This window comes from Vicia villosa, unplaced genomic scaffold, assembly GCF_029867415.1.
Source record: "Vicia villosa cultivar HV-30 ecotype Madison, WI unplaced genomic scaffold, Vvil1.0 ctg.001393F_1_1_1, whole genome shotgun sequence".
NCBI lineage: Eukaryota > Viridiplantae > Streptophyta > Magnoliopsida > Fabales > Fabaceae > Vicia > Vicia villosa.
In genome coordinates, this window is record NW_026705602.1 from 92,491 (window position 1) to 114,258 (window position 21,768).

The following is a 21,768-nucleotide window of genomic DNA, read 5'->3' on the forward strand; positions in this document are numbered from 1 at the left end:
GATAATGAGATGGAGGAAAATGATTATGAGATTGAGGAAAGTGATAATGAGATTGAGGAGGGTGATGATGTGGTTGAGAAGAGTTCTAGTGAGAAAAGAGTGGAGATTGAGAAAAATCCACCAACACCAACTGAAAGGGAGGTTGTAGAAGAGGTAGAGAAGGAAGCACCTATAGTTGTTCCTCTTCCCTATACCCCACCGATTCCTTTTCCGCAAAGTTTTATGGAAGTTAAGGTAGATTCCCAATCCAAAACGTATGTGGAGGCATTGGAAAATATCCACACAAATGCACCCTTATTTGAAGTCTTGCATAAAAAGAGAAATTTAGAGGACCATGAAACCAAGGAGATCATTAGTGTTAAGAGGGTGAAGTCAACCTTTGAGGCGGTGGACGAAATTACTAATCCTAAGCTTGAAAAACTAACACTTAGGATAGATCCAGAACCACCACCACGAGTTCAAAAGAACAAACCACCCCACAGAAAAGAGAATTTAGAGAACCATAAAACTAGGAATACTACTATTGTTAAGAAGGTAAGGTTAACCTTTGAGGTGGTGGATAATATCACTAAGCCCGAACTTGAAAAGCTGATACTTAGGATCGACCCAGAACCGCCACCACGATTTCAAAAGAATGAACCACCCCACAGAAGAAAGAAAAGAAAAGGTGAGGGATATGTGAGATGGCTCGATAAGTGGCCATGGAAAACGAGGTTTGCTAAAAGTTCAACCGAGGAGTCATTCTCAAGAGAACCACCTTGAGTGCTTGCACTCTTAAGCCGTCGAGCTATTGACGTTAAACAAAGCGCTGCGTGGGAGGCAACCCACAAGTTTTCAGTTTAATGTTTTCCTTTTATCATTTGAACTTGCAGATAATAAAGATTTGGATCGCTTGTCACGTCTCGGCCATATCTAGGCGAAAAATCTATAGACGATCATCTCAAAGATGAATGGGTCTCCACGCACATTCCTACGAGTGTTGCTGCTGGTGGTGACACAATTGATGAGCATGATAGGAGAAGGTATTTCCTCCGGACGCGGAGCGGATTTGGTCGTGATAGCCCGTCGGTAGCATCCATATAGGTTCTGTCTTTTCTTCTCCATCTTGGATCGAAACATTGAGGACAATGTTTGGTTTAAGTTTGGGGGAGAAGCTTTACCGCTTTCATTTATTAATTTATTTATTGTCTTCTAGTTGTGTTGTCGAGTCTTTATATGTGATTTTCAGTTGCTATTGAATTTCCCCTGAAATTTAAAAATTTAAACCACCAACAAAAATTATTTGTTTTTTTTTTATACATGGCATGCACACTCTGAAAGTATTTTGGTTGTCAAACTTTAGGCTTTGTTAGAAAGACTTGGAGATGTTTCAACAACATCGATACCGTCCTGACACCCTAAACCCCCTAATTATGTAATATCAATTTGGATGCCCATTATGTCGAGACCTTAGGCTCGGGCTTTCAAAGTAGCTCTTAAGTAGTTTATATTAGCAGTCGGCACCATCTTAAGCACAAACTACGTAGGGAGTCGATGAATATAAGTGAATGATCCTATTTTTAAATGATTTAATTGAAGAATAGCCTTCTAAGTTAGGTGACCCTCACCCGGTCATTTAGCCCAACGGTTGTTAAGCCAATAAGGATTTAATAATTAGCACCCACTGTTGGTTGGCCTAGAGGTCACTGGTACTGGGCTTGGTAGGGTGGACTACGGTCTGATCCCCCGCAACCGCAGTTGGGAAATATGGGGCTTCACCATTTAAAAAAAACCAGAACCTTGTGCTAAAGAAAAGAAAAGGATCATAGTCGCTAACCGATTTTCCTACTATGTGCGTGTACGGATAACAGGCTTAATGTGATTGCGCTTGAATGAAAAGAGTGAAAGGAAAAACGAGAGATATAGGTTGAGTTATAATGACATAATTCGAATTGGTTTGTATAAGGAGGGAGTTTTTGAATATTGTGTCGTTACGGTATCCTTGGTGTTGATATCTATTACCTATCGATGTAACATTTGCCTAACACAAATATGATTAGGAGTCGTGTCATGCCCTTGTTTCGAATCGAGCTTAACTATTTCTTTTTACCGTGTGGTTGATTGCTTGAGGACAAGCAATGGTTTAAGTGTGGGGGTATTTGATAACGTGAAAATGTATCACATATTAGGCTTGATTTACATATATTATTTCCCTATTTTATCTTAATTATGTTGCTTTATGTCGGTATTATGCTGGTATTTTCATTGTTTCAGGTTTTACGCTCATATTGAGACTATTTGTGAAAAGGAAAGAAATAGAGCTAAATTCATTGCTATTTATGCCTAAAAGATGAAAAAGGGTGCTGAAGTAAGAAAGGGGTGCAAAGAAGACCCAATTGTGCAAAGTGCAAGCCCAGCCCACGAAGGAGTTGAAGCTCCCACTATGAAGAAGCTGAGACGCCCGTCTTAGGGCCCAATTGCATGGAGACGCCCGTCTCCAAAGTCCAAGGGCCACGTCATCAAAGGAGACGTCCGTCTCCCAAGTTCACCCACGTTCATAGGACACGTCACATGAAGGAGACGTCCGTCTCCAACAATCCATCCACTTTGAGACCCACGTCTCAAGACTCGTTCAAAGATAATTTAAATTTGAAGGCCCACGTCTCCGTTCTATACTCCACCAACCAAGTCTTCCTATATTTTCTCAACTTCCCACGCCATGATCTCCACTACTTCTCACATGATGCTGAAAGTAACTTCCACTTCCATTCACTATATAAAGAGTCTGAGCATTCATTTGAAGGCATCCAAGTTTTAGGCGCGGAAGTGCTGTTCATAGTTTTAGGAATAAATTATCACTTTGTAAAAGTGGTAGTTTCTCATATTGAGGAACTACCACACCATTAGTTTTAGGCCTACAATTTATGTACTCTTGGATCACAATCTTGCCGACATTATTTCAAAGCTTCATTCAAGTTTCAAGATTTGTTTTGTTCGTAATTTTTCAAGTTCGTTTTGTCCGCTTTACTTCCAGGTTTATTTATTTGCAATTATTTTAGTTTCTTGTTCTTATAATATTGTTTTATCATTACAAATCTAAATATGCGCTTGTTCATGTTTAATAGTTATAATTTCATGTTTAGTAATTATAATTTCATGTTTGTTCCTTTAAGTATGTCTGGCTAATTTATTTAGATGTCGGTACGTATAGTAATTTAACCGTAGGGATCCGAAATAAATTGGCTTAATTATGTTTTATTAAATATCACTTGTTTTTGGTTTGTATGTCTAATTTAATTAGTAAGTCTTAAAACCAATAGAGCGAAAGTTTGAGGGCTTAAGACGGTCAAAGGTTAAAATCAATAGAGCGAAAGTTTGAGATCTTTAACTGGATAGTAGACATAGGACATTAGTTTTAAGGATGGCGAAAGCGTATTAGAACTAATTAGAACTTATTTATTTTCAAAAAGTGTTTTTAAACCCGCGCGGGATGGCGAAAGCGTACGTTAGGGATATTAGCATGTTCCGAGTCAACAGAGCGAGAGTTTGAGATTAGGAGATTTAAGTAGATAACGACTTCATAAAACAAGCATTTTATTAACTATGTTGTTTTCAAAAAGCGTTTCTAAATCTGGTGGGATGGCGAAAGCGTACATTAAGAGTTAGGATCGTAGTCTGAATCAATAGAGCGAGAGTTTGAGAGGAGGACTTTTAAATAACATAGTTAGTAAAGATATTTGATTTAATTAGAATCTGGCCAATGGAACTTCGGATCACCTAAGTTAGATGAAATACATACTGATATCCATTTATTATTATATTCCTAGATTTAAGATTTTAGTTTCCCCTTATTAATAACCCAAATATCATTAGCCTTAGCTTTACATAGTAACTTTAGATAACGGTAGGTCGATTTATAGTCCCTGTGGATTCGATATCTTTTAAAACTACACGACACGACTGTGCACTTGCAGTTATCCCGACTAATAGACACGCAAAGTCGCGATCAAGTTCGCAGAAACCTAAGAGTGGAAATCCTTTAATGATGTGTTAGCTCTCTGTCGCGATAGGAAAAATTGAGATTAAACCATTGATTAACTTAACTCGAAAGCAAGAGTCGCCACCAAACTTTATTGTTTCCAAAGGAAAACGAAAATATCGATAAAACTTCAACACTAAAATAAAACAAAAGAGAGACCCGGATGCAAGGGTAAGGTATTAGCACCCCTCACATCTAAGGTACTCCACAAGAACCTCTTGAAAAACTGTGTTATGATGAAACTGGGTTGTTTGCAAAAATATTGGGGTGATGAGAAAAGAAGTGTTTTATTATTTTTTTGCTCGCCAAGACTTCAAGAGTCATGTGCCTACGTATCCTCCATGTGCAACGAAGAAGTTAGAGCCTCGTAGTTCATGGTAAAAATAAAACTGAAATTTTGTTAATTGATTTTAACTTGAAAATACAATTTGTCGTATTCGTGTGGAAAACACAATTTGCTACCCACAAGTATGAGGAAGTGAGAATTTGCATTGTTTTGATATGGAGAATCTTTACTTGGACTTGCTCACAAGTACATATCTACATTCAATTGAAAAATTTCAATCACTTCACAACACCTTGTAGAAGCATAGTGGTTTGCATCACTATAAAAATAGACTAATACCTTTCTTTTGAAAAAGGTTTTAAAATAAAAGTGCACAAACCCCATTCTAACATCGTTATTTATGCGATTTAAGGCCATATAACACAGATATAAAATGTACTTCACAAAAACAACATCATCACACAATCTAATTCAACATATTCATGGTTTATCATCAAAATCTAACATTTACATAACACAAATTCAATAGATTTCACATCCTAACACACACCTACCCACTACATATTATCATACAATCCCATAATAATGCAAATAACCCACCCTTACCTTGACTTCCGATTGATTCTTCGAATTTCCCTCTTGGTGTCCTTCCCTTTTTTCCTCTCTTCTACGAAGACCATTTTTCTCTTCTCTTACTAACTTTCTAATTCCTTTTCACAATAATTTTAGTAACTAATACCAAGCCCCAAAATATCAAATTAATGGGCTTCTTACTCACACCCCCACTAACTCTTCACATTCCCACTAATTTAAGCTCATTATTACTATTTTCATTAATCTCTACAATTCCCACTTAATTTAATTAATTATCCACTAACCGACATTATTCTTAATCATATATCAACGGTTCGACACTTTCACACTGACTAACCCGTCTCATAGAGTAATTTAAAATTAAATCAATTATTCACAAAATCAAACAAATAATTAATTAATAAAATATAATAAAATAGATATAACTAATATATAACTAATAGTAAAAATCGGGGTGTTACAACTCTCCCCCACTTAAAATATTTTCGCCCTCGAAAATTACCTCAAACAAACAGATTAGGATAACACTCCCTCATCTGATTCTTGAGCTCCCAAGTCACGTTTCCACCTGGTGGCCCTCCCTAAACTACCTTAACCAAGGAGATCTCTCTACCTCAAAGTTGCTTCAACTCTCGATCCTCTATCCGCATAGGTGATGCCTCCACCTCCAGGTTATCCTTCACTTGCACATCATCTACTTGAACCACATGAAACAGATCCATAATGTATCTCCTCATTTGAGACACATGAAACACATCATGGAGATTAGCAAGTGATAGAGGCAAAGCAATCTGATATGCTACCTCTCCTATCCTTTGTAAAATCTGATAAGGACCAATAAAATGTGGCATCAACTTATGCGACTTCAATGCTCGACCCACACCAGTTACCAGAGTAAATCGAAGGAATACATGATCTCCTTCTTGAAATTCAAGTGCTTTCCTCCTCTTATCATGATAACTCTGCTGACAACTCTGAGAAGCCTTCATCTTCTCCTGAATCATCTTAATCTTATCGGTAGTCTGCTGAACTATCTCAGGTCTTATCACAACACTTTCTCCCGACTCATAGCAACACAATGGCGTCCTACTCCTCCTACCATACAACGCTTCAAACGGTGCCATCTCGATACTCGAATGAAAATTGTTGTTGTAAGTAAACTCAATCAAAGGCAAATAGCTATCCCAAGCACCTCCTTTTTTTAACACACATGCTCTTAAAATATCCTTAAGTGAGTGAATTGTCCTTTCCGTCTGACCATTTGTCTGTGGATGATAAGCAGAACTCAACCGCAACTTCGTGCCCAAAGCATCTTCCAAACTCCCCCAAAATATCGAAGTAAACCTCGGGTCTCTGTTTGACACAATGCTACGTAAACTCTTTTTCTCTTCTCTTACTAACTTTATAATTCCTTTTTACAGTAATGCTAGTAACTAATACCAAGCCCCAAAATATCAAATTAATGGGCTCCTTATTCACAGCCCAACTAACTCTTCACATTCTCACTAATATAAGCTCATTACTACTATTTTCATTATTCTCTACAATTTCCACTTAATTTAATTAATTCTCCACCAGCCGACATTATTCCTAATGATATCTCAACGACTCGAAACTCTCACACCGATTAACCCGTCTCATAGAATAATTTAAAATTAAATTTATTATTCACAAAATCAAACAATAATTAATTAATAAAATATAACAAAATACAATAAAATAGATATAACTAATAGTAAAAATCGGGATGTTAGACCACAAACATTTCCTCTTCTACTTGGTTCGCACAAGCGTATGCGGAAAAATTGTAACAATTATCATCCCTCCTAATCTGGAAAAAATTATCATCTATTTCGAGAATCTTAATCCATGTTCTATATGTCCCTTTTATGTAACCCCACCCAGTCACCAACCTATGAATGCTAACCATCGTCCACTTATCAATATGGAGCCCAGAAACTAAAGTCGATACTCCTCCCCTGTAAATCGTAACCCCATCATTCAACCTTATAAGTTATCCTCCATGGTGGAGTTCACACTACTATGGAAAACCCATTACACAACAGTTGGAAAAGAGGTACCATCACACGTGTCATACCGTTGTTAAGTGAGGTGTGATTGTAAGTTCGTTGTATCCAACATGGTATGGAAACCATAATTGTAATGCAGGGCACACGCCACATAACACAACATTTATTCTTATAAATCATTGTGATATATACACGTAGGTACTAGGTTTGAAACCCAACAGTAACAAATAATTTAAAACATAAATTACTTTTGATCATGGTTACAGTAGTTAACCATTGTTGAAAGTACCCCGAGTTTATTATATAATATGTAGATTGCTTGTTTTTCTATGCACCTCAGTAAAGAAATACAAGCATTCAAATTGATGAAGAAATCTATAATTTGAAATTTAACTATTCTTGAGAACCAACTTAAACAACCCATTGTTTTCTAATAGCATGCGTCTCATCGTTCATTTAATGCTCTTTTACATATAGACTATGGTTTATTGGTCTAACTCCTTCGATACATCGCTATCATCAATTATAGTTAAATTTAAATAACAACAAGGCATTGGATAATTTGTTTCGTCATCATCACTTATCATCATAATTTTTATGAAGATAGAACATTATAAAAATTACCATTATTAGTATTGATGATGAGGCAAAATTATCCAATTAATTGTTATTGAAATTTAACTATAATCGAAGATAGTGATACATCTAAGGAGCCAAATCATTATACCATATTCTATATGTAAAAAAAGCACGAAATGAAAGATAAGACGCAAACATTTCGGAAAACATTGATTGATATAAGTTGGTTTTTAAAAACAACTTAAGTTGCAGATTATAAGTATCTATGTCAATTTAAGTGAGGTTCAGTGAAACAAACAATCTACATAGGATATAATAAACTCAACTTAATATTCTTGCTCTAAGAACATTAATAAAAAAACAACAACATACAAAAGCAATTATCACCAAAACAACATCATATAACATAACCATATATTATAAAATGTTTCTAGGACACACCTTTTATTGAAACTAATCGTACGTGGAACATGAATCAATTATGAGGTTCATCTAGGTTCAGAAGCAATGAAAAAGAAATATAAGGAGTAAGAAGTTTACACAATAACTTCATACTTCTTATATTTCTTCTCATAGTTTCTCAGACTAGATGAAGTTTGCTACTGTTGTTTCTTCATTTACATTTCTTGTGACTTAACAATGTATTGTTCTTGTTTTGAATTATACAAATACCATGATAGTTATCAAGATGGGAAACTGCAAACTTACTTTTCAACAACAAATACATGCAACAAAATAAAAACACTAACAAAAGTATGAAGTTCATATTGTTGTGAAGCTATAGAGAAGAAGTACAAGGTGGATGAAGTTTTCAACATAGCTCCATAATTCTTGTACTTTATTCCTGTTAAGGTCGTGAAGACGAATCTAAAAAAAAAAAGAACATTCAACAAGATGGAACAAAGATTAATACCTTATGTATGAAGAACAAGAATCACGACTAATAACGAAGAAGAAGAGAAGAAATGGGTGCTAGGGTTTACCAGCGAAGGATACAAGGCTACTGTAAAAAAGTGAGAGTTAATTTGCTTATATATGGGTATAGTATTTGAGGGTACTGAGTGGCTTGCTTTGAGTTCTTTTTCTTCTTCATCGTGGATCGTTTCTTCGTCATCTCAACTTGCTACTTTTGACTGATAAAAACCCTAGCTTTTCAAGGAGGTGAAATAAAAACTATTATGCCATAAATCAACAATTGCTTTTATATAATGTCTAACGTGGCAACTTGTGCACAGTCAGCCATCTTGAATTGGTCACGGAGGTCAGATACACAGAATCTTGGGGAAAATATGTATCAAGGTTTTTTCGGATGGAATCTTTAAATGTTGAGGGAGGATCACAAAAATTCATCTTAGGGCAGGGGGTAGAAAACATTTAACTCAAATTCAACACTCTTCTTTTTTGTATTTCATAATGAAAAAAATACATATAATAACGATAAAAATTTGGACCCAACTTCTAGAGATAAAAATGTCATTTTAGATATTTTTTTAAATATCAGAGAGAGATGGAGAATGAAAGAAAGAAAATTTAAAGGTTTAAGAAAAATGAGAAAAAGAAAAAATAGAATAAAGTCCCTTAAAAACTTTTGCAAAATAGAGAGAAATAAAAGGGAAAAAGAAAAAAGAATTTGGACCTCATGAAAGAAAATAAAAATGCTCATTTGTCTTTTCAGAGTTTATATAATGATTTTCTATTATGATACAATTATGTTATGTTTACATTATTCATTTTTCATATTTTGCATTATGATTTTTCTACTCGTTTTGCTATATTCTTAATCATGTATGAGTAGCCCCCTATCTTAAGATACTGAAGACTCCGATATAAACCCTTATAAAACTATTATCTTTTTTTATTGTTATTGGATAAAAGTATTTGATTTGTTCTTTCTGTATTCCACTCTAGTAACTATGTAATTTGCATAATCTTGAATAATCAAACGAATGGCCGAAATGTGAAGTTCGATTATCTGACTTATAAGATACAGTCAGATGAAAGACCGAAAGGAAAAAGTTCGACTATACTTATCAAATTCAAATCTTGAAAATGTGTAGTTACATAATTTTAGATAATAAAGTGAACGAACGAAATAAGAAGCCTGATTATCTGACTTATAAGACTAAACAAGACAGTTAACACATGAAAATGATTTTCACCATCCTGAGACTACTTCTTAAGACACTCACACTTAATGGACATCATTATATTCCAATCATGAAAGTATGAGGCCATTTATCGAAAATACATTTTCTTACTTCGAAAGAAAACTTAAATTGCAAAAAGTAATGTTCAACTTTTTACGAGTTACACCTATAATTACATGAAAATAATAAAAACATAGGATTTTCATTGTGAGAAGTCACTATTCTAAGACTTTAATATTTACTTTTACTATAAATTAAATTATTTTTATTTGTTCAACTAATCGCCATAATAATTACACTAATATTTAACATATATTTTTGTAAGATCGATTTTATTTATTACACAATATAATCGCACACGCGTGGCAGAGTGTGTAATGTCCTCTAATTCCATAAAAAAAAGTTATATAAGACTTAACTAAATGAAAATCTAATCATATTTACACCCACCAAACATCTATTTGTATTAAGGCAAATTAAATTCTTTTTTTTTTTTTTTGAAAGGAAGGGCTTAAGAGTTAAATAAAAAGATATTGACATTTACATAATTTATAATCGAATTATTCTTACAAAATACTTTCTAATTAACATTTACAATATAAGTTCTTTTACCCATGAAGAAATCCCATCTCATAAACATCTCATTTGTAATAAAAAATGGATGAATATTAAGAAGATATAACATAACTATACAAACTCCCTCTCTCTTTATTTGTATTATTCTAATTATTAAAACTATTTTAAAATAATTGAGTGTTATTGAAATATAATTATATTGTAAAAACCCACTAATGAATGAGTGTTGTTTAATGGTAAAGCCCACTTATGAACCCAAATTAATAAATTATTGTGAATACTCTAATACTTTTGACCCAATACACATTTTAATGAGATGAAATTTAAATGTCTCAATGTCTCATTAAATCTATGTGAGACAAATGCAATTCAATAGAACCATTTCAAATATCAACCAATTAAAAAACATGTCTTGAGAAAAGTGTCTTAATAGCACTTCTCTAACTGGCCATATAGGATTTGTCACTTGTACATACATGAAACATGCATGAGTGTTGGTTGAAAGGATCCCCAAATAACTATTATTGGCAGCTACCTTTGAACCAAGTAATGCACACGCCTTGTTTTATTTCTTCAAACTACATAACTTTGAATAAGTGATTGTGAGCTCACACTTCTAAGATTCATCATTGTCAAACAAACACATCTTCTTAGTACAATCTATGATCCCACACAACCAACACTTACCTCATTTTTGCATGACTCTTACTTCAAACTAGTTTTATAGTTTGAGTTACAATTTCACACCAACAACATAATTTGGTGTTCTCAAGTTTAAAACTTGCTTGTTCTCTTATCACTCCACTTTTTCCAATAAACATAACCTTAATCTTTAATCAGCGTGACTCTATTAATAAACAATAATAATTATTTTTAAAAGATCATATCTTTAATTAGCGCGACTTCAATTGTCGATTATCAACTGAAGATGAATTTCATATTCAATTTTGCTGAAATTATGAAGGTCAGAAACCCTAATTACGATAATTTTTACAAAAATTTAATTAAAAAGTTAATTTGCAAAATCAAAGAAAAATATATCACAAAATTATCCAATCTAATTGAAGAAATTAGAGAAAAAAGAGAAAGAGGGAAAAATGAATTTTTTTAATAAGAAAGAGAAGACCAAAAAAAAAAAAGAAAAAGAAAAAGAAGAAACAAAGGAGAGGAACAACAAACACTCTTAGCAGAGATCGAGCTATACACGAAGAAGCAGAGACCAAAAATTTCAATTCACACAAAATTTAGCAGAAAAATTCAATTTTGAAGAAATTTACAGCGACACAAAGAGGGAAATTAACGAACAAGCTTCGAAGATTCGAAACAAATTGAAGTGAAGTTCGAGATTTCTATTCAATTTTCTGAACTTCGCTAAGGTCAGAGTTCAATCAATGTATACTTTTTTCTCTTCATTCTGCTTCATTCCATTCGAATTTCGTGATTTCTCGTTTTTTTTTTGTAATTGAAAAAAAAATCTGATTTTTATTTTTTTTGCTTTGCTCAATTTTGTTCAATTCAGTGATCTCTTGATTGTACCAAGTTTGGAGCTTTTGGGATTTGTCGAAGCAATGAGGGTTTTCGGATTGATGCAAGTGATGTAATGTTCGCTTCGTTTTTGTTCCACGCGAGTATGGTGTTTCGGACCCTTTTGTTTGATTTTTCAAACTTAGGGTTTTGATTTGCTATAGAATTCGTTGAATTGGGTTTTTGTTAAGGGATTTCGTGGTTTGGGTTAGTGTGATTTTTTAGCTGTTTGATCTTTAGGGTTTTGTGATTTGGGGAAATTGAGATTTGGTGTGTGTGTTTTTTTTAGTGTTTGAAATTTGGGCATGAGGGTAGCTTTATTGAGGTTCAAAATTGGTGCTTTAGGTTGGGTTACTGTTATTAGAATGATTTGTTTATCTTCTGCTAGTTTGTGTATGCAGAAGATGTGGTGTTTGATTTGTGTTCAATGATGTAGGAGAGGGTAAGTTTTTGGGTTATTTGGAAAGAGAAATAAACGAGTGCGATTGGAATAGATTTAGGTTACTGGTGAGTGATTGAGTGGGTTGTTTTCTGATTTTGTTGGAAGGTGTATGAGAAATGCAACCCCAACAGAATTCGAGAATTGATTTGGGTGAGTTGAAAGTACATATTGTAAAGAAGGTTGGACCGGATAAGTCGAAGCGGTACTTTTATTACCTTAACAGGTTTTTGAGTCAGAAGTTGAGCAAGAATGAGTTTGATAAGTTATGTTTCCGGGTACTTGGGAGGGAGAATCTTCCGTTGCACAATCTTTTTATAAAGTCAATTTTGAAGAATGCTTGCGAAGCCAAGACCCCGCCGCCATCAGTCCATCCATCAGGTTCTTCAAAATCAGGAGCACGTGTTACTACTAATTTGTCTCCTGGTAGAGATGATGGACACGAACAAAGTGTTGCTAACTTCCAAAATCATAATGCTTCCATTTGGCCAAATGGGGTTTTGCCTGTGTCTCCACGTAAGTTACGGTCTGGAATGCGTGATCGGAAGCTTAAAGACAGACCAAGCCCCCTTGGACCAAATGGGAAAATTGATTCTGTTTCACATCACTCCATGGCTACAGAAGACGGTGATGGTAAGGTTGACATGGAGAATGGAACTCTTCCTCTCTGTGATTATCAGCGACCAACACAGCAGCTTCAAGCAGCTGCTGAGCTACCTAAGAATGTTATTGCTGATGGTATACAACGACTTGCAAAGAAACCAAGAATACATGGCAAAGGGCTGACTCAAATGTCAACCGCGGAAGATGGAATGGAGGCAGAGCAATTAAACCGCCTCAATTTTGCCAGAAATCCATTGATAGCGCCACTTGGGATTCCTTACTGTTCTGCAAGTGTGGGTGGGGCCCGCAAAGCATTGCCGGTGAATAGTGCTGGTGATTTTGTTAGTTTTTGTGACGGTGGTCGGTTATCTGATACAGATATGTTGAGAAGGCGCATGGAGCAGATTGCAATGGTACAAGGTCTTGGAGGTGTTTCTACGGAATGTGCAAGTATGTTGAATAGTGTGTTGGATGTGTACTTGAAACGATTGATCAAGTCATGTGTTGATTTAGTAGGAGCTAGATCTGCAAATGAGCCGTCGAAGCTCCCAATCTCAAAGAAACAGATTCAGGGGAAGATCGTCAATGGCATGATGCCACATAATCATTTACATGTGCAGAATGCTGGTAGGTTAGCAGAACCTGAACCTGAACACAGACCCCAGTTCTCGGTATCTTTGCAAGACTTTAAAGTCGCGATGGAGCTAAATCCGCAGCAACTTGGAGAAGATTGGCCACTACAATTGGAGAAAATTTCTATGCAATCTTTTGAGGAATAACACATGAATAATTTTTTTCCTTCTTTTTCATAAGCAAAGATTGGATCTGTTTCTTCTGGTTCTGATGGCTCACCAGTACTTTATGATTAACGGTGTAATTGACTCTGATCTTATCATCAAGATGCGCCAGATGACTCATACACCGGGAATTTCTAGCCCTTCCAGGATTGAGTGCTGGTTTTGAGCTTCCAATTGTTTTATCAAGTGTGCAGATCTCAGACGAATCAGATATATATTTAACTGCAACCAAGGGTATTATCAAATGAAACCCAGGATTGGTTGCACTGTTGTATGTTTAGCATTGGTATTGGCTGTATTGTTGCTATTGCAAGAGATCTCAAAGCTTTTGTTTGCATTACAGCCAATGAGGAGACTTAGAAAAAGTTTTGCAGGGATACTATTGTGTAGCTGGGATCAAGGGACCGGGACATGTATAAGAGCCGAAGCTTGCTCTGTATGTATTTTTAGAATATGATTATTAATTGAAATTCGATATTAATAACACATCAAGTTCTATTGAAATTTCCTTGATGATATTGATATCAGTTTTATGGTTGAATTTCATGGCCCCAAGATAGTCCAATATCTGAACTAGTTTATTGTTTTCTATTTTATTCATAATGTAGATCTGTAAGTTACATGTCTCTTGTAGTTCAAATAACTTTGGTGACAATAAATGAGTTTTTAATCATATGTTATACCATTAAATTTTGGCATCAATTTTGCATACAATATCTGGTACTTTTCTGGTAAATGAATATTACTTTTATCTGGAAAATAGTTTACTACTTTTGGAATTATAACAACAGTAAGCCTAAAGTCCTTGAAACTTTAATATGACAATTTGGAGGGAACTTTTGATGTCTTCATTTATTTGGACTAATTAGAAATATCACACACTATAGGTGCAAGTAACTGCCTAAGATGCTGCTATACTATTGTATAATTTGCATGATTCTTATATACTGTTAGTGTAATTTTTTTTTACACTGTCGGACTGTAAAAATTGTTTCGCTTAATCATACGTAATTATTTTTAAAGTCGCGCACATGAATGATTGTGACTTATTGACTGGTGAAATTTTTTACACTGACTTTGCATGGTAATTAAACCTTTGTTTTAATATGTATATACTTCCAAGGGCTGTGTCTGTATCTGGGTGGCTTTTCTGCAGTGCATCATCCTGACATGTTTCTTCTGCAGGAACTTGTGATTTTGAAGTTATAACATTTACTTTTAGTGGAGCAAAGAACTGTTCCTAACTAGTTTTGTACAGTGACTGTTGTATAGTCTAAAGTTCTGCAAATAGCTGCTGCTGCTGCTGCCATCTATGGAAGTTGGAGTCAACCAGAAGTAGCTATTTGCAAATGTCAAAGAGTCTGAAATTTTTCTACAAGTGTTCTATATTGGTTACTACAGAATTAATTGAAATGTTTAAACATTTAAGGGTAGAAAAGGACACTGTTTAGATTTTATTGATTACTTACATGCTGTAATGTGCAGCATTATCAAAGTGGTAGTACAGTACAGTTTGTGATGTGTTCATTGGATTGAACTCACTATAGTAGCAGCGGAGACATGAATTTGTGTGTTTTTTAGCATGAAACAGACCAAAAGCACATAGTATTATGTCTCTCTCACGTGTACTGTACACAGTTAACTTATATTAAAAAATAAATAAGTTTGATATTTAATTATATTATGTATGATTTTTATTAAATTATTCATGTGTATTAATTTATGTTTTAATGTAAAATATTCAAAATCCCATAATTCTAAGGTTTCAATTAAACTGTAAAAGATAGAGGTTTCAATCAAATAAATCCCTTTATTTAGATTATATAAATGTAGACTCATTTACTTTATTTGATGAGAATGTCTTTTTCACCCTTTAAATATTTCAAAATTTCTTGGAATGGACAAAAACGTCTTCCCCATTTTAGGTGTTTTTGGGTGTCTAGATTCTAGAATTCTAAAGAGATATTTAGCCAACAAAAATTTCATTTCTTCCATTTCATTGTTTTTCAATTTAAATTCCTAAATTTCCAAATTCTAATTTCTTATCATTTACTTATTTTGGATCAAATTTTTTTGGAATCATTCATTGTTTTCCTATTTCAAAACGGGTTAATACAATTTTGATTGATTACATAATTTAATGCACTACATTTTTCTTCTTATGGGTTATTGATATTGTTCGGATTGTAGAATTTGAACACACCTCCATAGTTATTTTTTTATCGTAGAATTTATAGACGTCCCATACATGTCTTCAGAACTTGAACCATTATAGTTCAAAATGTTGATCTTTGATTATGTTAAATTGCAGTCAAATTGCTTGATAAGTTTTTTGTTTGTTAGTAAAGAGCATGAACATGTTGAGGACGAGGAACATAAATATTCTGCTAGTGTCTTTGCTACGCAGGAGGGTGCATGTAAGATTTGCACCGATAAACCCAGACCACTTGAAGCACAACCTCATTCTTAGGAGCTTGGGATGCAAGAGGTAGGGAAACATATGTACGATGAATGTGAAGTCGAGCCACATGTATACCTAGGAGGCTCGTATGATCCATCTACTATATTGTATTACAGAGAACATATAGGTACAAATACACGGGAGGTCTCTCAATGGACTATTTTTTATAATTTATGTTTCATTCTTGTTTTATGTTGCTTCTCTAGTTTATTTTGATATGTCAATGAAATGTATAAATAACAATAAAAAAATCACCTCTCAGAGCATCTCATAAGAGCATTGAGTCATTGGTGTCATTCAACATAGTTGGCTAGCCGACCTCATCGCTATTAGGTTCAACATAATTTATTATGACTTTGCTGATAACTTTTTCATAGAGGTGGCACTATGAGACATGTACCTTCCACCTTTCACTTAGGGAGATGACAATGACACTTGACGAGATGTCATGTCTTCTGCATCTGTTTATTTAAGGATGTCTATTTGACTATACGCCTGTTACCAAAGAGGAAGAAGTGGATTTGATGGTTGAACTGCTTGGATCAAACTCGACGAAAGCCTTTAAAGAAATTGAAAAAACCAGAAGGTCATGCATGATTCATTTTCTTTGAATAGGAGTTTCAGAGACACATGTTAGTTATTAGTGTCACAGAAAAGGATGAGAGTAATGATGTAAAGGCTCATTTGCATAAATAGTTTTCCATCATGGCGTATCTCCTATTATGACAGACTCTCCCATTTTCACGAACAAAAGCTCTATCTACTCCCATATGATATATCTATTTTTTTTTCAAAAAATTTGAGATGGTGGATGACTATGTTCGGGGATCACAACATTAACTTACTTGTATATGGAGTTGAACGGTGCGCAAAAGCAACTAGTGAGATATAAAACATTGATTCACGCAACAGTTTCATTTATTTAATTAATTAATTATTCAAAAATAATAATATACAATAATTTTTATTTATTAGTATTCATTGATGAAGACATTGATCTATCATTGTTTTCTAAATATTGTATAGTGAGTTCGACTGGGACTACACAGAGACTAAGCCCCATGCAAACGTCTTCGTTTCGACGAAGGGACATCCTACGACTGGTCCATACAAAGGGTACCTAGATTTCCTACTACAACATGATGTGGTTTTTGAGAACTATGCCCCTAACCCTACCTTTGAGTTGTTTTGTTTGTTGAATATTTATAACAAAATATACTCAATATTAAGTGAATTGCATGACAAAGATAGTGGAGTGTAGTTCAGCTATTCTATATATAAGGTCATTAAAATTTGGGAACAAAATTCCTTTTCTTCTTCTAGTAAAACATTTTTGAAAGTATAAAAGATCATGACTATAGAAGAATTCATACACGTCATTTTTGATGAAACTAACCTCATTTTTGTAGTAGAGGTAAAAGTCTTTGTTTGTGCATATATTCTAAGAAAAATATTCTCATAAGATAAAAATAAATATGAGAATGAATAAACCCAAAGGGTGGATAACCTCGAAAGATCATCATCTTGACGAATAACATAGGAGATGACTTAAAAGAAGAAGATATCCTTAAACAAATCCACATATTGAAGAGATTTCATCTTAATCTGAGTAAAAGAAAAGGGTAAAAGGATATAAATATGTGCATGAGCCCAACCTCAAATCCAAATTAATGGCTAATCAAGACTTCCACTTAATAAATTGGTCTCAAAGTTGAATGTCGTCCACTGTGGAGAGAAGTATAGTCTTATATCATTTTTAAATGTGTTTCTATGTGCTTATTTTTTCCATTTTTATCAAGTAACTTATCCCTTTCATTTTACAAAATGATGGATCCTCCTTAACATGAATTCCAACAACATTTTTGTTGATTCCAAAGGGTGAAGTTGTACACTCTATTGATAAATTCATACCTATAGTTATTTCTATTTCAAGTTCAAGATAATAACCAACGTGATTATTGATATCTAGCTCAAATATTAACATATCTCATCTCATAAGGCGAAGAGGTTTTATACAAGGTAGACAAATTAAAGACTACATGTGTATGACCTTATAAGATATTAACCTTTTGGCATAAATATTTCTTTGGATATAGAATTGTTCTCAAAATAGATATATTAAAGGCCTTTGATACAATTTATGAAAATTTCTTTTAAATGTCCTGGAAGCCTTTGGATTCAACTATCCCATTTTTCATTGGATGGAAGCCTTTGGATTCAACTATCCCATTTTCCATTGGATTGAAGTCATCCTACATTCAAATAGTCTCTCAATATCCATCAATGTAAACACAAAAAGGTTTATTTCCTTTCAAGATAGGAGTTTGGAAAAGTGACCCTCTCTTTAATGTTCTTTTTTCCCTGCTGATGAAGTTTTTAGTATAGGTATATTCAAGATGTTCCAAATTATTCATTTGATTTCATTTTAGGCCATAGAGGTATAAAATCGCTTTAGATTTGGATTCAAGATTGGTTATTTACCTTCACTCACTTAGGTGGCTCCAATATTCAAAGGAAAACCAAAATTTGCCTTTCTTTAGTCTGTTGCGGATAAAGTGAAAGCTAAGTTATCATTTTGGAGATCATATTTTCTTGCCATAGCTGGTAGAATTCAACTTTTCAATAATGTTTACAAAATCATGTTAATATAGATTATACAAGTCTATTCATGACCTATAAAATTACTCAAAGAGGGAGAAATAAATGAGGAACTTTATTTGGAACGGAAATATCACTAATAGAAAAATTGTAATCGTTTATAGGCACAAAGCTTGCAGACCTACTGATGAAGGAGGCTGGATCCGACCTCTTTCTCAGGTTAATGAAGAAGCAAATTAAAAACTCTACTGAGCTGTCTTTCATCAATAAACCAGTGGGCAATTTTATGAGAAGTAGAGTGATCAAACAAAATTAAGCCATAAGATATCGTATATTCTCTTCCATTTGGTCAAGTATTAAACATAAATTTCAAATATCCTCACTAATTATTCTTGGTTTCTTGGAGATGGATCATCAATCAAATTTTGCTTAGGCCCTAGGTGTGGTGCACCATTCACTGAAGTTTTGAATATCCCTTTTAGCATCCATGTGAAGGTGAGAAAAATACAAGAAGGGAGGGTTGAATTGTGTTAACTTTTTCTTCTTTTTATCTTACAAATTTCTTATTATATTCTTGTCACTAGGATATAATCTAAGCCAGAGTATGATGATTAGCAGCATAATAAAGTTAATTAGAAAGAAAGAAGAGAGAAAGAAAACACACAAGCAATTATCTTGGTTCATCCTACAAATAAGGAGTAGATCAATCCCCTTGTACTTCTAAGATTTCCACTATAACCAAATTTAATTACAAATTGCTTAAGCACACTATCAAGAGACTTCCAATGTCCAAACATACAAGTAAGGGACTTCAATACTCAAGTAAACAAGCAAGAGACTTCCAAATGCTCAAGCATACAAGCAAGAGACTTCCAAATGCTCAAGCACACAAGCTAGAGACTTCTGACTCTATAACAATAATTAAGAGAAGTGATGACTACACTTGATATACAATCAGAGGTGTAGAAAGAATACAACATAGACAATACTTAGGGATTTCTAAAATATACAAGAGTTAAGAAATCCTAAGTTAAACTTGTGCTCTTTGTTTTGACATAGTAATTTCTCCCTTTTTGTTAAGGCACAATGTTTTTTCTTTTTCTCCAAGTCTTCAGCTCCATTTATAGAGAATTAACAAAGAGACGTTGGAGAGAACTTTTTGCACAAGTGAGTCTTCGAGAGAAGCAATATCATATATGTTGCAAAGCTTTATGATATCATTTGAAACTCCTTTACTACAAAAGGAATAATCAGTTGCAAATCTTCAGGCTTCTCCAAATTTCTACTAAGTCTTCATGTGACCTGAAGAAGACAAATTGACCTCAAAGTTTTATAAGGACTTGTTAGAAACTATATGGTTCTCGAGCTTTCACTGGTTTTAGGTTTTGATCCTTCAGAGTCTGAGTCTTAGCTTCTAATTCTTTAGGTTTTGGTCTTCTGATGATGACCTTTTTCAGACTTTGATCTTCAAAAGTTGACTTCTTCAGAGAGTGAATCTTCAGAGTTTGATCTTTAGTATCAGCATCTTTAAGTTTCTCTTTGAATGTTCAGTGCACTATCAAAACTGACTTTTAATTAGTATATTTATTTTTGTACCTACACATTTGAACACACATTAGTATACCCAATTTATTCTTTAAATAATTTGTTATCATCAAAACACAGGGGATATGGTACACACCAATTTTGTTCCAGCACCATGTTCATCTTAAATGAAGTATCTCAACTGCTATCTCTAATGCTTGTCCATCTCTGATGCATAAAGTTTCTCAGTTAGTGATTCATATTGTTTGTTTCAAGGATAAACTAGTTTGGAGCCATTACAGTACAAGTAACATATCTTTCAAGGATACTTTTTATATTTCACAATATCATTGCTCAACATTATAGCTTGGGAAAATTGATCTGGAATAAACACATATATCCCTCTTAATATATTTTATCTTGGAGATTAATGCACAACAAACTCCCTACAAATGACAATGTGTGTAAGAGAAGCGACCATCTCCCATCCATGTGAAGTTTATGTGAATCAAATACATAATCTTCTTCTCACTTCTTTTCCTTTTATCCTCTAGTTGCTAAAATTTATACTTGGTTTAGCTCTATCATCAATATCCGATTTAAGTATGACACTCTCCATGATTTTAAGAAAGTTCGTAGAAAAGCTTAGTCTCCTTAGTGTGAGTTGGTCATTATTTCTACGACTCCCAATTGCATTAGTGTTATATGGTTTTGTAGGAATTAACTTTGGTTCAACAACAAGAAAGCTAATTTGAACTTTTTAGTTAGTATGGTCCTTTCAAATATTTTCATCACTACCAATGCATCTAAGCTGCCTTCATCATGATCAATTTTTTACTTTTATTATTTTAAAAGCTTTTGGTGTAAAGATTGATCCTCCAAAAGCTGCTAAAATTAAAAAACTTATATGGTCACCTCCTTCTCACCCTTGGATTTAGTGCAGCATTGATGGATCAACTATGGGTAATCCAAACCCAACCTATATGTTAGAATTGTCGGAAATGATGAGTCATTATTTCTTGGTTGTTTTTTCAGTCAGCATTGGTTTAGAAAATGCTCTCCGTGCTAAGGTTGAAGTGCAATGTATGACATACAATATGCTTTCAAAAGAGGTTGACATAAATTCTAGTTAGAAACTCATTATAGACTAGTGACCCTAACTTTCATATTCGTTTCTTGGCGTATTAAAAATAAATGGTTATACTATCTTCATTTAACTCATAATGTAATGATTATGCGAATAAATTAACCGCAATATTCCTAGATGTCCAAACTCATTTTGGTGGGATAATGCTCACCTTATTATTAAAGAAGACTATACTCATATCAGACTCGGTCTTCCCTTTTTTTTATTCTGCTAATTGTTTTCAAATTTTCGATTATATCTCATTTACTAATTATATTCTTGTTCTTATTTTAATATTCATTAAAAAAATATATACATATTTAAACTTATTAATTATTATTTTATTTTTTTCACAAAAATTGGCCAAGTTGACAAACCGCATAAAAAGAGAAAGAGGGAAAATTGAAAATTTTTAATAAGGAGAAGACCTTGATGAGAGTAAATAAATAGATAAATAAATAAATAA

General features: G+C 33.7%; 1 protein-coding gene across 2 annotated transcripts; it reads left to right on the forward strand.

Moving 5' to 3' along the window:
* Positions 1-11,355: 11,355 nt before the first annotated feature.
* LOC131634943 (uncharacterized) lies at positions 11,356-14,134 on the forward strand. 2 transcript variants are annotated; one of them, XM_058905571.1, is made up of 2 exons: positions 11,356-11,623; positions 11,750-14,134. In XM_058905571.1, exon 2 carries the CDS (start codon positions 12,313-12,315, stop codon positions 13,573-13,575), a length of 1,263 nt encoding a protein of 420 aa, XP_058761554.1. In that variant the 5' UTR covers positions 11,356-11,623; positions 11,750-12,312; the 3' UTR covers positions 13,576-14,134. The 2 variants fall into 2 exon arrangements, with proteins under 2 accessions (XP_058761554.1, XP_058761553.1); XM_058905570.1 differs by having other exon boundaries at positions 11,356-11,606.
* The last annotated feature ends 7,634 nt before the right edge of the window (positions 14,135-21,768 follow it).